This window comes from Strix uralensis, chromosome 5 (genome assembly GCF_047716275.1).
Source record: "Strix uralensis isolate ZFMK-TIS-50842 chromosome 5, bStrUra1, whole genome shotgun sequence".
NCBI classification, from domain to species: domain Eukaryota; kingdom Metazoa; phylum Chordata; class Aves; order Strigiformes; family Strigidae; genus Strix; species Strix uralensis.
In genome coordinates, this window is record NC_133976.1 from 23766284 (window position 1) to 23784126 (window position 17843).

At 36.3% G+C, this 17843-nt stretch overlaps 1 protein-coding gene across 5 annotated transcripts in view; it reads left to right on the plus strand.

Annotated features, from left to right (window-relative positions):
* Positions 1 to 17843, plus strand: part of GRM8 (glutamate metabotropic receptor 8) — a 356584-nt gene that overhangs the window by 222414 nt on the left and 116327 nt on the right. For all 5 annotated transcript variants that reach the window (XM_074870103.1, XM_074870101.1, XM_074870102.1 and 2 more), the window contains one exon: positions 1406 to 1606. In XM_074870103.1, the coding sequence (XP_074726204.1) occupies positions 1406 to 1606 (201 nt within the window). The remainder of the gene's footprint in view (positions 1 to 1405; positions 1607 to 17843) is intronic.

Consider the following 17843-nt stretch of genomic DNA (forward strand, 5'->3'; position numbering starts at 1 on the left):
CACTCACTCCTCCCCCATCCCCCTCAGTGGGATAGGGAGGAGAATTGAAAACAAGCAAAACTAGTGCATTGAGATAAGACCAGTTCAATAATTGAAATAAAAAAATAAAATGATATAATAATACTAATAATTGTAATGAAAAGGAAGATAACAAAAAGAGGGTGAAATAAAACCCAAGAAAGACAAGTGATGCACAATACAACTGCTCACCACCCGTTGACCAATGCTCAGCCAGTCCCCAAGCAGTCATCCACCCCTGCCAGCCAACTCCCCCCAGTTTATATACTGGGCATGACATCATATGGTATGGAATATTCCTTTGACCAGTTTGGGTCAGCTGACCTGGCTGTGTTCCCTCCCAAATTCTTGTGCCCTTCCAGCCTTCTTGGCAGGGTATGAGAAGCTGAAAAATCCATGACTTAGTATAAACATTACTTAGCAACAACTAAAAACATCTCTGTGTTATCAACATTATTCTCATACTAAATCCAAAACACAGCACTGTACCAGCTACTAGGAAGAAAATTAAATCTATCCCAGCAGAAACCAAGACAGAGCCTTTGAAATCAGTGGCCGAATTCCTATATAGGACATGGGATTTCATGTTGGTTGTCTGCTTAAAATAGAATTCTACTGAACTTTATTTTTTAATTTTTCTACTTAGTACTATCACCTGTGAATGTAAAAGGTTCTTTGGATTTGGACATAGATGATTAATGTGGGCAATTCCCTCAGAATAAAAATTTCATAATGTATTGATTTGCTCTGTATTCCCTCTGAAGGAAAAATGTCCCTGGAGGAAATAGCAGACAGTACGTGGTTCTCAATGTGAAGCATAATTCACTAGGAAATACAGGAAAAAAGTCTCAGAATAAGCACTTTTCAATATGGAGACAGATGGCCACGTCATTTGGCAAGCATTCAGTTTTTTTCCCTGACATGTTTAAATAATGTTTATCAAACAATAGACAGGGATAAAAATCAAGGTAGCCTTAAATTTATCTAAAACAGAATGGCAGGCTGCTGTAGAAGTGTCCTATAAATAACAATAAACAGCTGTTGAACGAAAGTCAATAAGATGGAAAGAGAGTTTTACTACTGGATTGGAGAAATACATATATCTATATTTCTTTTTCTTGTAATGAAATGTTCTGTCCTCTTTCCCAGCCCAGAACTCAACATACTGTTTATATACCTGGCACAGTGTACAATGATTAGAGGCAAAACCAGATGGCCATATTTTCCCTTGTCTTGTTTATTTAGGTGATGGATAGACAAGTCCTAACTTTACCTATCAATCTGACTGTAATTATTTATGTTCTACTGTGAACTTCTGCACACAAATACTCGTGAACCTACACACACACAAACAGAAGTAAACTGACTCTTTCTCTTTCTTCCTTAGGCTTAGAAAGAATTGCAAGAGATTCAGCCTATGAGCAAGAAGGAAAAGTCCAATTTGTAATTGATGCTGTATATTCCATGGCTTATGCACTACACAACATGCATAAAGATCTCTGTCCTGGATATATTGGTCTATGCCCGAGGATGAGCGCAATTGATGGTAAAGAACTACTTAGCTATATCCGGGCAGTAAACTTTAATGGTAAGTTACATGTACTCTTCTTTTCCCCCTTTTTCTTCTGTAAATGTTTCAGAAGTGACAAGGTGTGTTTTCTTCTTTATATAGGATACTTTAAGGCACAGTGGAAAACAGGATTAGAAGCAGTTCTCATTTAATCAGAACTGTGAGTTTTTCCACCTGCTTTGAAACCCCATGTGTGTTTTTTGTCTTAACATTAAGCTGCTCCCAAGATGGATGTTAAAAATCAGAATCTGTCAATCAAAATATTCCAGTGAAAAGGTGCTATTATAGAAACAAGTTGAGGATTCATGCAGTCCTATTGACAGATTAAAATCCTTTGACAGAGGTTGCTTATGTGTTTGCAAGAGAATGAACTGGAAAATACCCTTTTGAAAATTGCCTTCTTCTGAAATTACTGTTAACAATTTCCTTACAAAAGTGAATAGTGAGGAGTTTGCTTTCAATTTGCGTATTTAAATCTCAATTAAAACATTCAGTAGCAGTTTCAGCTTCTTTTCCATTTCATTATTTTTCACTCAGTGATTTAGTGAGCTTTAAAACAACTACAATATATATTTTTAAACAACACTGCATAATATTCTGTGCAGCTGGGATCTGCCTGCTGGGGAAATGTAGTTACAGATGCTTATGCTGTTAACAGTAGAGGCCAATGAAGAAAAGGATTAATTTATGAATGTAGAATTGAAAAGCGTAGAACATACTTGATGGTGAAATAGAATTGCTGAAAACCTACATATGACATTAAAGTCATAATTATTGTAGACTATATTTACCATTATTTTACAAATAAATGGAACAATGTTCTTTGCTGTGTTTTGGTTGGCTTTTTTTCCTACTTGGTGGTAATTCACATACTAGACATGTCTCTAACTATGCAGAGAGAAGGACGATCACAATTTATTCCAATGACCTCAGCTGACAGCGTTTTTTGAAAAAAAGCACAAGGTCATTTTGAATTTAGCTTCCGAGTGGAAGGTTTTTTTGCTTTAGGTAATATACCAGACCATTTGGTTGATATGAATGTTGGCTGTAGTTCACAGTTTTTTCTTCCTATGCAATTTTCATGAAAAGGGAATCCCTGTCTCCAGGATCATAAAGATAGAAGGAGTTTAAATGATTCTTTAGTGATTTTAAAGAAAACCTGGAGCAAAATGTGTTGCTTGCAAATAGGAAATGTTATGATGACAAAGGTAGGCAGCATATTATAAGGCTTGCAGTGATAATTATCTACGTTTCTAGTAGATATTCTTCTGGGTCTGTTGTTCAAGTACAAAGGAAGTGATCTATTTTCATTTGGTGAGCATGAAAGTTTAACATAAAAAGATAAGCTGTACATTTTATATGAAACCTTTCTCTCCTTAGATTGTTGTATTTTATCAATACCTGTCATGATTTCTCTGGCTGACTTTTAAGTATTGCAACAAAGGGAGATAAAAGAGTAGGATAAAGCATTCTGGACACTAATGAAAAAGTATCTGTTTTTGAACTAGTGATTTACTGAAAGAGAGGAAAAAAACAACAACAAAAAAAAGCAACAAAATGCACAACATTTTTGTGAGGTTAACTTTCCATCTCATGGCATATGTTAACTGCTCCCTGTGCTAGGCTAGTCCACATTATGTAGTGGTGTACCAATTTTTTGGGTGTGTTATATGCTCATATATTTCATTTTTTCAGTCATGTGTTGGGAGGCCTAAATAGAGGACAGTCTTTAACTCTTTGCCTATTCCTATTAATCCCAAATTCCTGTTCCTCAGGACAGCACTGATGCTGTGTCTGACTTGGTTTACAGAGGTGAATATTTACATAGACTGCTAGACCTCCTGTGCTGGGAGTTGACAGTAGTGCTGTGTGTCGATTTTGATGTGCATCCTAGATTCAATCGTTAATAATGTAGTATATTAAAAGTGAACCGATACATGAAAGGAATACCCTGGCTTTCACAGCCATTCAAGGTAGCAATTTTCTATCCTAACAATCACAGGATCACAGCATTGCTGAAGTTGGCAAGGACCTCTGGAGATCACCTACTCCCCTGCTCAGATCAGGATCAGCCAGATCAGGTTACTTAGCACCATGTCCAACCAGGTTTTAAATATATTCAAGGATGGAAAATCCTCCAAAATTCTCTCTGAGCAATCAGTTCCAATATTTTAGAATTAAGCCTCTACTCTTCAAGATGATAATAATTTCTAACATCAAGAACTGGCATTTTTGAGACAGGCAGTTTTTATTTAGTATCAGCTTTCCCACATGATTCTACCTGTACGCATATTAAACCAGCTTCCGACCTCTCTTAATTCAGTATATCCCTCTTAATCAAGGTAGTAATGAGTGGCTGCAAATCCAATTAATATGCTGTCACATTCAACTTTGTGGGTTTCACCTCACAAAGTATGACCTGTAATATGAAGGACATCTGTCTGCCTTATTGAGGGCATTTGCAAGAGTAAGAAAACATACGTATTTCTGTAATTGGAGTAATTGTTTTGCTTTTGATTGCAAGTAACCACTTTGAAATGTGTTTATTTTTGTTTACTCTGTTTATTTACAAACTGTGAAGAAGATTTGTTCCCCTGAAGGATTCATCTGTGTAATATTCCATGACACCTTAATGACTGAAGGGTGATCATAACCACCAGTGCACACTGTACTGATGTAATTGATACGACATTTGTTTCTGCTTAGATATTCTTCTATCAGTTGTATGCTAGATGCAGAAAATCTCACAGTTCAGCGTGATTTTAAAGGGGATACAACTTCTTCATTTGTAATAGGAATAATGAAATTTATTTGTACAAGAGATCTGGGTTACTGCTGAGTGTAGTCTCCTGTTTTACTATTGCTTGTGCTTTTCTTAGGACGGCTAGCAAAGTATGGTGTCTAAAAACAATTGCTTTTCATTTATAATGGGCAGTTTAATAATTAATTGGATTTCATAAGAAAAGACACCTCTAACTTGTAACTGGTACAGCCTATTGCTGTGTACATTGAAAGAGTTTTTAGACAACAGGAAAATATAAAGCCAGTGTGTGGACATGCAGCATATTTAGTTCCCTCTGTTCTTGATGGTCAGTGTTAGTAGACCATAACCAGCCCTTTCTGGCTATTTGATCAAAGAATACTTAGAGCTCTCAGAAGTTTCATGCTCCTGCTTATCTTTGTTTTTCCCAGGCAAAAAGTGAATGTTCTTACTTTATGGTGTTCTTATTTTAATAAATGTGCCACGTTTGAAAGATTTTCCCTACCAGTTTTTTTATCCAAACAAAATGAGATATTTATGTGAAACTGTTGTTTCATATTTAAAGTTATGTAAAGTGAATAGTTTTTCTGTTGATTAGGTTTATAAATGGTGATATGTGCAATAGTGTAATTGTAGTATGATTCAATATGTTCTCCTGTCACATTGCTCTAGTGTTCTCACTCTATTTAACTTCATTATTCTGTCTACAAAATAAGCAGATGTTTTCTAAGAGTTTTTACCCTGGCATGTTTTATGAGAAGTACTCTGCTGAATTCAATGTAAGTGCTCATCAATTAACAGAAACAGGACTTGAACATGCATTTGTGGTGGGTGGAGGCATTTTAAAGGTGGTTTGGTTTTGTTTTGGTTTTGGTTTTAAGAAAAAGAGTTATCTTTGTACTTCCATCTGGACAAAGCAAAAAAAGGATGACACCATGGATACAATGCTATTTCTTGGGTGGGAATAAAACAAAATTATAAGACTAATCAGTGCCCCCCCCCCCCCCCCCCCAGTTGTCCCACTACAAAGGTGAAGATCAAAATTTATAATTAAATTCTGAAGCTAAAGATCATTGCTTATGTAAATTATGAGTCTGACTGTGCAACCTTTTCTCTGCTCTTCTCTGGGACAAAATAAAGCAACTATGTTTCTTGCTGGGATTTTGTGACAAATCTATGGTAACACTAGAACAGGTTGCCTGGAAAGGTCGTGGTCTCCATTCTTGGAGATAGTCAAAACCTGGCTGGACACAGGTAATCTGTTCTAGCTGAGCCTGCTCTTAGCAGAGGGGGTTGGACTAGATGATCTCCAGAGATCCCTTCACACCTTAGCCATGCTGTTTGTTCTATAGCCCTAGCCGGACTGAAAGAAAGAAAAGTGTATCGCTTACCCTTGCTTTACAATATTAAATGAACATATGTTACCTTTATTCTTCTGGAACTAATTTCATAGTCTTGATGGACTAGTAAGCCTTGCTGTTACTTGGTTTTTAGATATGTTAATTAAATGCCTTTGAGAAAAGATTAATTTTGACTGCACACAGACACACATGCATGCAGCATCAGCCCCATTTAAAAAACAAACATGCAAAATTTCATTCTGACAGGGCAGAATGATACCAGAGAGTGAGAACATAAGAACAGAAACTGGCAAGCAAACTCAAAAGAAGATGTTGACACTTGTAAACTAAGAATTAATGATCAATCTACATTGTATTATTTTTTTTTTTTGTGAAAGCAGTACCTATAGAGGACAGGTTTTTTAAAAAATGAAGAATGGGGTGTCTCATGGAGAATTTTGAGCCCTACAGAGAATCATTATTGTGGAATCAGCCATTTACAAAATTAATCTTCTCCTGCTATCTTTTGAAGTTACTAAAACCTCAATCTGTGCAAAACTCTACTGACTTCATATTCAGCTCGGACTGTTTTAATTGTTTTCTTGAAGAATACTGATGCCTCTCTATTCTTTCACTGAGTACAAAATTTGCATTCTCAAATAATTATTTATCATTAAAACAGAAGCTTTAAATTGGTGCCCTTTGAAGCTGATAAGTTTTGACATTTTTTAAGGCATTAAGCACAATAGAAGTAAATGTCCCACTTAAAATGTACTGGAGCTGTGCTCCTAACTCACATGTTTAAAAACCCAACTCTCAAGTCTACAACTACCAATAGAGAAAAAAAACTTTCTGAAATAGTTGAAGTTGGGCACATCTGTGATTTTTAAAGTTATGATTTTTTATTGTCAGTTCATAATTTAGGGGTTTGTACTGTCAGAAACACTTAGCTTCATACGATGCCACTGGTACCATATTCTGATAGGGTTAAAAACTATAAGATAATAGCAGATGAATAGATCAGATAGGGACAAACAAATTTAATAATGAGTTGGGAAGGGCTGAACTCTGCTGACCTTGCTAGGATTCAGTGTGGTAGCAACTCTAGTTTCACTAATCTGTACTCTGCTGAAGAAGTGAAGATACTGCTTTCAGCTGCAGAAATGGGAGTGGAAGAGGGAATGTCTGCTTCAGCTTTATTAAGATCTGTGATGTTTGTTCTGTCATAAGTTAATCACATGACATAATTCCATGTAATTTTTTTGAAAATTGTAGTGGTACACAGGAGTGTTTGAAAACATGGCTAAAGTTTAAACTAACATAGATCTGAACTCATAAAATTTGAGAATTCAAAATAGGTCATGCTTTTCATGTACTTTTGTCATGGTTTCAGAGTTGTCTAATTTGGCCTGTGAATGCACGGGGGCTGTGGCAGACCATTTGTAATAAGGAATCCTGATGTCTAGTTTCCTGTACATTTATGTCAAATTAAGAAAGGAGTTGTTACCTCTGTTAATTTATTATTGGGGATGAGCAGGGGATGATTTCAAATAAATTCTGCTTTGGCATTCTAATTATTTTAATGGAATTAATCCAGGTGGCTATACAAGAATCTAAAATTGTGCAATAGTCTGAATCACTCTTCATGTGTTTAAATAATGTGTGATTATAATGTAAGCACACACAGCAGGCAAAGCTTGGAGCTGCTGTGATTCTTAGGTACCTCACGAATCCATGTGATTGAGATCAGAGATTATGAAAATGCTGGGTGTGAAATGAGAAGGTAGAATCTGAAAGTAAGTGCACTTTATAGCTGTGCTTTTTGCTTATGTACAGATCTTAAGTACTGATTAATTGAGCCATATATATGCTCCACATACAAAATTCATGATGTGGAATGTGACTGAGGTCAATTCTTTGTTTTGAGGAACAAGATCTAATTAATAAGATATTTTAATAATTAATATGTAAAGGAAGGTGATAAAGGATTTACCCTCATTACCCATGAAAACTGATTTGCATCTCCTGACAGGTGAGGATATTCAGATACATTAGAATGCATTTTTCTCTTATGATCAAGTGAAAAACTCAAGCAATAGTGAGGAGTAGTACAAACTAACCCTTGCCATTCCAAGTGATAATGTAGCTGAGTGAAAATAAAGTGGATCCATAATGCATGTATTCTTTTATCTTTTAGTCAGTGTAAGAAACATCACAGCTGCAGTTCTGCAGCGTTATTAAACCCTTCAGATATCCTTATTACCTTTATTAAAAAGAAGAAGGCATGCCACATGTTTTGAGGAAAATAATATCTTGACAAACTTCCTAACTTAAATGTTGAAATTTAAAATATCTTCTTAAATCTATCAAATCAAGTAAGAATGTTTGTACAAGTTATTAATTTTTAAATATGTAAATTTATGACCCGTTTGGGAAGAAAACAGTTCTGCAAGCCATCAAGACAATCATGAAGGGGAATGAATTGCTTTTTAGTACCTCTGTGACAGAATAATATGAGCCTTTTTCTTTTTGCTACAATAACTTTTACTTATAAAATGAAATAGACACATTAGAGAGAATATCAAGGAGAAAAAAAGCAACAAGGAATTTGTTAAAGGTATTTGGTAGTATAAATAAACCACATTTATAGTTTATTCATGTCAAATGTGATCATACTGGTACTAGCTGGTAAGTGGCAAACAAAAAATAGAGCAATTCTTCAGGGAGGTGACTGTCAGTGAAATTATCTTGACAAATCTTAGATTCTCATATAAGTAGCAAAATAACCATTTCTCTATGTTAAAGGGAATGACAGGGAAATCATGTAGACTTAATATTGTAGGGCAGGAATTACAAGGAGGAGAGAATAAATTTATAATTAACAGACAATGCCAACACCATCAGACAGCACTATTTAATTTTTCTGCTCTAGGAAGCTATTGTATTCAGCAGTAATTGACCAAGTTCAGATTGATAGTTGAAACAGTACTGGATTTGAGAGCAAGTTAAACATGTTAGACCTTGTTACCAGATGTGATCTTAAGCAAAACCAGGGAGAGTCCGAGCAAACTAAATACATCCAAGAGGAAAGTGATGGGAGTCAGCTCATTCTTCACAGGCAAATAGGTTTCCCTCAGTTTCAATATCTGGTGAATTCTGCAGTAAGTGTGTAGTTCTCCATATAGCTGATGGGAAAGTCTGATACCTCTAAAGGTGACCAGAGACCTAGCCTGCCCATTAGTATTTAGGCACCATAGCAGCTTAGCTACTTCTGTATGTTCTTCCTCAAGCAGCTATGAGTCAGGAGAGATATTTTTCAAAGGCTGGTTAAAACATTTCTAATAGTATAAAATATTAAATCTATGGAAGGTGATAGTTTACCTTAGAGGCTTCTCTAATTTACTCCAGCAGAGGAAGCATTTGCTGTTATTCCTGAGGATTAAGGTATCCAATAATTTTGGCCACACAGCAGGTTGTTTATTCCATCACTCACTTTTATTTTCTTTCAATGAGCAATGAAAAGTTAGAAGTTATGCTATCATGAAATAAGCATCTTTCAAGTTTATTATAACATCCTTGCAGTGTGTGAAATATGGCTTGATTAGGTAGCACCCTGATTAGAAGAATTTTCACAGAAATGGGAGTGACTGGTTAAGCCCATTCTTGCAAAAGCCCAAAATTCTGCAGTTTTTCAAGCAATAGTTTTGCTATCTCTGTTTCTACAGTACTTTTTTTCATTTGCAATTCGAGGTCTATGCTATCTGCATATCTCCTTGTAACTTTTTTCCACATGATTTAACACAGATAAGGATTCAGAGTTGCTAGATACATTTATAATTAGAATTTGTTACCTGTTCATTATTTAGCTGAAAAAGGAAAATCCATCAGCTAACCAGGAAAATGCAGAAATACTATGTTTAGCAACTCTAGGTTTATAAATTTTCAGTTGTACTATAGTCAATAGAAAATGTATTGTTCATTTTAGTGGGTCTGGAATACCAGTATTCATCAGCCATACTGGAAACCAACTGTAAAAAAGTAGTCACCTTAACAGTTTTAAAGAATTACTAAAAAGATAAGTTAAAGCAAAATCCAGGTCAGTTGGCAAGCAAACAGATAGAAAAAAGCCTTTGCAAATACAGTTACTTATTTTTATTAAGAGTATCATCTAGTCACTTAGATGTGGCTTCAAGTTTAAGTGTTGCACTTGCTCTGTACAGGAAGACAGTTCCTAAGAGCTTGGAAAGCATCGTAATAACATAGCAGATACCTGATGTGTCTGCAGAATTCAGAACATCCTGAGTTTACAGATGTGCTCTCTTGTCACCTATGTTTATCTGCAGGAGTAGAACAGCACAATAAGAGACAGTCCTTGACATCCACTAAATGAATATTCCCCTGGGAGCTGTGTGTTTTTCAGTGGGAAGGCTAGGGGCTTTGTGTTTGCTTGTGGCAGGCAAAGGTGGCAGTTTGTACAGACTAGTGGAAAGGAAGCAGGTATGTATCACCCATGCACTGTATCCTGGTGCCTCTTCAGAATTTATTTTAACATTTGCCGTAGATATACTCATCAAAATCTTTAAAATAACAAGAAATCCACAGTTCGGTATGTTACATCGTACGGAGACCTCAACAGTAGATTACTTTCCTTTGACTGTAAGGCTAAGCAAACAGATACAATCACAGAAGACACATTATTGCTCACTTTGAGCTCCAGCTGGATCAATGCTTGATTTTCCTGTTTGACCCTGCAGCCCCTCTAGGACTACTAGAGTTGAGAGACAAAAATGTATTGGCACTGTTCCCATGCCACACATAATCACATTTTATAAATATATCCCTAGGTAGCATTAAGTCACAACTCGTAATATGACCAGTTATGGTAGCTGTGTCCCACTTTTTGGAGGTGATTATTACGCATTTTCAAGGAAAGTGAAAATGATGTATGGAACCTCAAATCATCATCTGTGTGCAGGATATGCAGCTACAGGGCAGTCAGACTGCTCAGCACATGCCAGACTACAAACTTGAAAGGCTTATTTAGTGCAGTCTCTGCCATGGTCCTTCCAAGTCCCTACCCAGAGATCTGCAGAGAGAGCCTTGGGATATTACAGTCCACTGCTTATCATGTTGAAGAAAAACAACTAAAAGTGCTTGGAAATAACCTTTATATTGACATACAGCCACTGTGGGAAGGTTTCTGCTAAGCCAGCTGGTGTTTAAAGGCTCCAGCTCTTGATAGTTACAAATTGTTGTATTGATCCTCCCTTATGCATGGACTAACTGCAGCTCAAACACTGATAATTTTTTCTGTTTTGTTCTTTCACTGTTTCTTACCAGCAAGGGATATTGTTCATGCACAAAGTGCTTAGGCAGGATGTCTTGCTTATCTGAGCATAAAACACACATGGTTTTGTTCTTATTGTAGTAAGCAAGTAGTCCTGAGCCTTGTATGGTGAATCAGAAAATTCTGAGGAATGTGTAAAATAAAAAGAAAGTAGTATTCAGGCAGATGTTCCCAAACCTAAAAAAGTTGTTAAATTTAAGTCTGCTAAAGTTCATTGTCACAAGGTCTGAAGGGTCAGAGCGAAAATATATGCCATCTGCCAGCTATCCTGCAGCAGACATACCCATCTGCAATGTGTATCTACAGCCTCTACTATTATTTAGGGATTCAAATTCTTAATGCTTATATCAGTCTGCACCACAGGAGTGAAGGCATATATGTGAATCTGTTTTATCTACAGTGTTTTAATGAATTATTGCATGTTAGGTAGCAGATGTAACTGGCTGTTACCTCAGTCCATCAAATTTTTGAAATAAAGACATGACCCATTCTCTTTAAATAAAGACTCTGAACCTGTGTTCAGAGGTGATTTAAACTAACTTATTTTGGTTTGAATAGCAGGAACTTTCCCCTCCTCTGGAGATGAGAGACTGTAGCTGTTGAAAAGGAGTAAGGTGAAGAGGAGGACAGAAAGAAGATAGTAAATGGCAGCTGAGAAATTCACCTTCTATTTGAACCCTCCAAATATACACAAGGAGATTTTTGTGTGTTCTATAGTTATGTATAATCAAATTAAAGGTTTCCTATGAAGATAAGCTTATAATAGACAGTGACTATAGTTGCCGAACAGTGAATAACACCCATGAGAAGTACAGACTGGTTTTTTATATATGGAGAAGAGGTGGCAATTTGTTTTTACAGAAGTGACCCACTAATGCTTATAAATGGATACCATGTGAGCTCCATGGCTAGAGGCTAATAGCTACCTGAGTACATGCCATGTCATGTGAATAAATGTCTATGAGTCTGCACAGCCAAGAGGTTATGTGCTCCTAATAAAGGGTATTGAAGTCACATTTCCCAGCATCAGACGCTTAAAAAAGGATTTTCCTGATGCATGGGTTGTTTATTTTTTCAGTAGTTCATGGAATAGCATAGTATATTATAATTCTGAAGTCATTAAATGCTAGAAAAGACCCACAAACCCAAAAACCTTATAAAACAATTGAATTCTTACACTGGATTGAAATAGTATTACAAAGCATAAATGGCCTTTAGAGAGAAATTTGTTCATGCCATTTATCCTGTGTCACCTGAAAAAAAAATCCAACCCAGACTTTGATTTAAAGGATATATTTTTTTCTGTCTTATTGTTTAATTATTTAGTTTTGGTCTGAACTAAACTAAAATTAATTTTATGAAGAACCAGAATTGCTCCAGGCCCCACAGCTGTACTGGTGAGTGATGTTCATATCAGTTCAATCACTAATGAAAACCAGCAATTAATTGACTTCCTGACAAGGATGCTGATTGCATTGAGCAATTGCAAGAAACTCTTTTCAATGGCTCTGGTCCTTGAGTGAAAACCTCTGGGAAATTGGTCCCAGGAATGGAGTCCAATTAGCTTCCAATATTGTTAATCTTCAGGGCAAGCCTGTCTGAAATTTAGTCAGGGCTCCCTTGTGCTGGGGTACTGTCATGTCAGCAGAGCCAAGAGTTGCCTCCCTCAGTGGCCAGAAAACCTGTGAGTTTGTAGCTGCATTTCTCTTGAATTCTGTCTGGAGAGGACAACTCAGATCAGAGACATAAGCAAAAAGGAGGGAAGCCTCTCCCTCTTGGGTCTGAGATGCAAAGAGAGTGAAGAAGCAGCTGTGTGCCTCATAGGTTGGACTAAGGAGTTTCTGAAAATGGGAGTGTAAATGCTGGTCCTTCAGAAGCTCAGTGGTACAAATCAGTGCCACTTGGACAGTTCTTAGATAACTAAATTCAACTCAGGTCTTGGTCACCAAAATACACAGTTGAAATTTTGAACTTCCTATTGTTACTTTTCCTGTAAAAAGGTCTTGGACTCTGTGATAACACAGCCCTTGTAAATATAGATGTATTGCAGTTAAATGGGAGATTGTCAATAAAGGGAATAATTCTCAGGGGGTTCAGTGTCTTCAGAGATTGCATCTAGATCTTTTATTAAGGCTCATACGAAAAATGAATACAGAACTACTGTTATAAACTCTTACCTTTATTTTCTTGATTTGGTATGTGCATCTGTTACTCCTAACATGTTGTGAAGATGATTATAAATATTCTTAGTTTTTCTCCCTTGCTTCTTTGTCCTCCCTCAGAGGTCTTTCTGCCAGAATCAATAGCATCCAGATCAATGGAAGAATGTTTCTGAAAATATAAATCTTTCGTCTTCATGTTCCTGACTTGCTAATGATTTCTAATGGAGTATTTAACAGGAATGAGCACAGACCTTGATACGAATTTCGAGACAGATATATAACAAGAGGGGTTCTGAGTAGAGAAATGTAGAAGGATAATGAAACCTGACAATAATAGAAAACTGTGGACAAAGCACTGAGGGTGAGAACAAATGAACATGACTCCCATAGAATGGGGTTACAAGCTCTTGCCTGAACCATATTATTTGTTGCCAGGAAATGGAAAGTAATAAGGTTAGGCACAGAAAACCAGAAGGGTTTATAACTTCAGCAGATTGACATGCTACAAATATTGAACAGTAGATAGATTAGAGTCAAGGGCTAATAGTATTGCTTTTTTTCCCCCCCCCATGAGAAATAACAGCAAACAATACAGACACATGATGATGTAGGTGATAAAAGATGCAGTTTTTCCTAGCATTGTAAAAGACAGTAGAAAAACTACTATGATCTGTTGGGTTCACCTTCTTCTGTGTGTGTCATGCAACTAGATAAAGTGGAAGAGGGTACTGGAATAATACAGGGACACAGAGATTTTCACTATTTATAAAGCAAAACAGTATAGGAATGGAATTTAATTTATTTCACATTAGAAATGTACATTGCAGATCTCTACACATGAACTAGTTGATTACACTACTTTTATAGTGAACAGAAAGTCACTTAGTGGGGCATGGTTCACCTCATCATTTGCTTGTCTAAAATAAGCCAGGTGAATTGTGCTGTAGAGGTGCCTCCACTGACAGCAGAGCAAATCTATAAAATTATATCAGCTTTAGATGTCTATGCTGCAGATTTCCAAAGACAGGTAGGATCATTCCAATGCTACTCTTTTTTTGGGGAAAAATGATCTTGAGGCGGGAAGCTAGGAATAAAGTGATGAGTTATTATTGTAAATCACCTGAAGGTTGCCTACCAAATGAAGGAAGAAATGGCAGAGACTTAGAGTAGGTGCAAAAGCCATATGATAACATTACTTTGCAGAGAGATGTTAATCTAATTACCAGTAACAATAACCATAAATTATTTAATAATAAAATCATACTACTATTTTGTGTCTGCTTTAAAATCAGTAAAAGGAGAAATAATCCATATGGAGTTCTCTGTCATATACACAGAGATTGTACAGACTAATTAAGACACATCCAAATGATAAAATCTCCTTACAGACAAAACTATTAACATTGAAGATCATAGAATCACAGAATCATAGAATAGCGTTGGAAGGTACCTCAAGGTCCAACCATTCTTGGCAAAAGCACGGTCTAGACAAGATGGCCCAGCACCCTGTCCAGCTAAACCTTAAAAGTGTGCAATGTTGGGGAATCCACCACTTGCCTGAGGAGATTATTCCAATGACTGATTGTTCTCATTATCAGAAATTTTCCTCTTGTGTCCAACTGAAATCTCCCCAGGAATCCATTACTCCTTGTCTTTTCCATGTGACTCCTGGTAAAAAGGGAGTCTCCATCTTCTTTGTAGCCACTCTTTAAACTCTGGAATATGGTTGTAAGGTCTCCCCTAAGCCTTCTCTTCTCAAGGCTGAACAAACCCAGTTCTCTCAGCCGTTTCTCATATGACAGGCTTCCCAGTCCTTTGATCACCTGGTGGCCCTCCTCTAGACCCCCTCCAGGCTGTCCACATCTTTTTTGTATAGTGGGGACCAAAACTGAACACAGTATTCTAGGTGTGGCCTGACAAGCACTGGGTGGGATAAGATAGTTAAATTACACCAATATGAAAACACCTTTAAAACTGAAAATAATCTGCAGGTTGCAAAGCTGACAATGGGAAAGGAAGAGGGAAGGAAATACCAATAAGGTATAAGCTCAGGAAAAATAAAAATAAAATTGGTTCTCAAAGAGCTTACTGAAACCAGTAGGAAAAATTGGTGGATAGTAACGTGTAAATGCAGAATATAACATATTGTATGTCTATACAACAGTTAGAGAAGTAATTCTGACAATAAGTGACAGGGGTTGACAAGGCTGGGGAACTGAACATTAAACAAAACAAGAATGTGCATGGGAGCAAGCAACAGTATTTACAAGGTTATTTCTTATTTGAAACTCAAGCAAACTGGAGAAGTTACTTGAAAGAAAGAACAGATGTGGTAGAAGAGTATTCTATTTAATTCTGGAGAGACTCTGGGGAACCCAATGAGATAATGCTATTTTTCAGTTGTCATTTGTCAACACTCTGCTAAGAAAGGGAGAAATTTTGACAATCGTGGCTATAGAAATGAGATAAGGAAAAGTTATATAATTCATTGTTCTGTAGCATTCACCCAATCCATCATTATGGCATCTGTCCATCCACTGCAAAATGACCAAGCATTTCCGAGAAAGAATGCACTGTATTCTAAGAAATTCATGTAAAATCAATTTATATGTGAGTAGAAAAGAAATAAAAATGAAAATGTAGACAGAAGGCTGGAAGCTAGATTTAGAAGAGATGAATTTTAAAGTTTAATAACAGGTTGTCTTTCATGACTTCATATGATGTCCTATTCAGGGATCTGAGAAGATCTATATCAAATCCTTGTAAGACTTACTGCTCTGAGATTATAATAAGGAAAGTCTACAAAATAAGATTGGGAAAAAGTTTGTATAATATAGAGAATCCCAGTGTAATTATATTAGAGATTAAAATATGAATTAAAATAATTTTACAACATTATGAAGGTAGATAATACATCCTTAATATGCCTGAAGAAAGAGACTGAAGAGAAAGACAGGAATCTAGTGTGAGATTTATCTGAACTGATACACACTTTCTCTTCTCTGGTATCTGGAAATACAGGTACTGTTTACTCTTAACAAAGTTTCTGTTATTAGCCTGTAAATGCATCAGAATGTACATACCATCTTATTTTTTATTGCCTCAGTCCCTAAGACTACCCGTATTCTTCCATGTGATGTTTGATCTTGTTCTGTATTATGGATGCATCCCATCTTCACGCTATTGATACATTTCATTAGCACATTCTGTGCCCACAAAGGACATTTTTTTGCCCTTTGAGGGCATAGTCACTGGTAAACACACTAACATTTTCCAAAATAGACTGTAAAGAACTGCACAGGGAGCTCACCGATACCCAGACACTTTGAGAACAACCCGTTTGATCTGCTTTTTGATCAGTTCCTTATCCACTTTATAGTCCACCTTCTGATCCCTATCCTAATTTTAATCAGTCATGTCCTATGGAATAAAGTTCTGAAGTCCAGAGGGATTATTTCTGTCATACTTTCCTTGTAAAGTAAATAAATTATCTGTCAAATAAGGACACCAGGATCATTGGCATGATACATTTCTAAAAAATTTATATAGCTTTTATTCTCATTTGCATTTCTGTCTGTATCATCCACAGAGATTTCTCTATGGGTAGAATAACTATTGATCATGAAAATGCAGCATGAAAGACTATATCAATAAATTATAAAAAGAGGAATTAACAATCTGTTTGAAGAAATAAGAGATTTGCTTGTAGATAAGTGATTCTGGCACAAACCTCATTCTAGCTTTTGTGTGACCAGAGTTGTCCCTTGAGAATATCATGGAATTGTTTTGGGAATCCAGTCAAACAGTATGTCAGGAAACCTGACCTCAGTGGATTTTTTTCCAGAGGACAGCAGGCAGTAAACAAGGTTTTCTGAAGCACTAATTTCAGAGCCGACTCTGCTTGTTGGCAAACTGGATTTAACTAGTGGTATCTGGAGACATGTTAATGAATTTCAGATTAACACAGGGGCTAAACCTAATGCCGTAATTAAGAAAGGCCTGCCAATCACTGCCTCTTTCGCACTGGCACAATTGATTCTGTAGATTTTTGTTGCAGCATTATCATCTAGTGAGGACTGCAATTAATTGCTGAATGGATCCTAAAAGAGCAGTTCACAGGAATGAGAAAAACAATTGTAATGGAAGAGTTTTACAGCCCACTCCATTGTGTATATCCTAAGGTTATATAATTTTGTGTGCAACTTTCTACACTGACCTGTCCACCGCCATTCCTGGAAGTAGGTCTTCTAAAAAGTAGCACTTCCAAAAAAAATTGTCTCTTTTTAATTAAAATTACTTGTATTAATTTCTGGGAATATTCAGTGCATTATCAAGAACTATCTATAACAGAAAGGATCTGTGGAATTGCAACAAAACTTTTCACTCTTCCCATGTGATACACATTTTTTTCATCATCTCATTGGATCTGTTACATGTGTCAAATTGCTTCCTTCTTTTTCTGTTGCCTCAGCTGAAAGTGCAAGTGACATTGTAAACTGCATTTGGCTGTGGTAATATCTACCTTTTGTATGCTTTAAAAATGAGAAGAAAATTACGTATTAGTTTCTAATTATAATCTAGAGCTACATTTTTACAGAGATGAAAAGATTTGTTTCTATTCACACATATCGTCAGCTCTTTCATT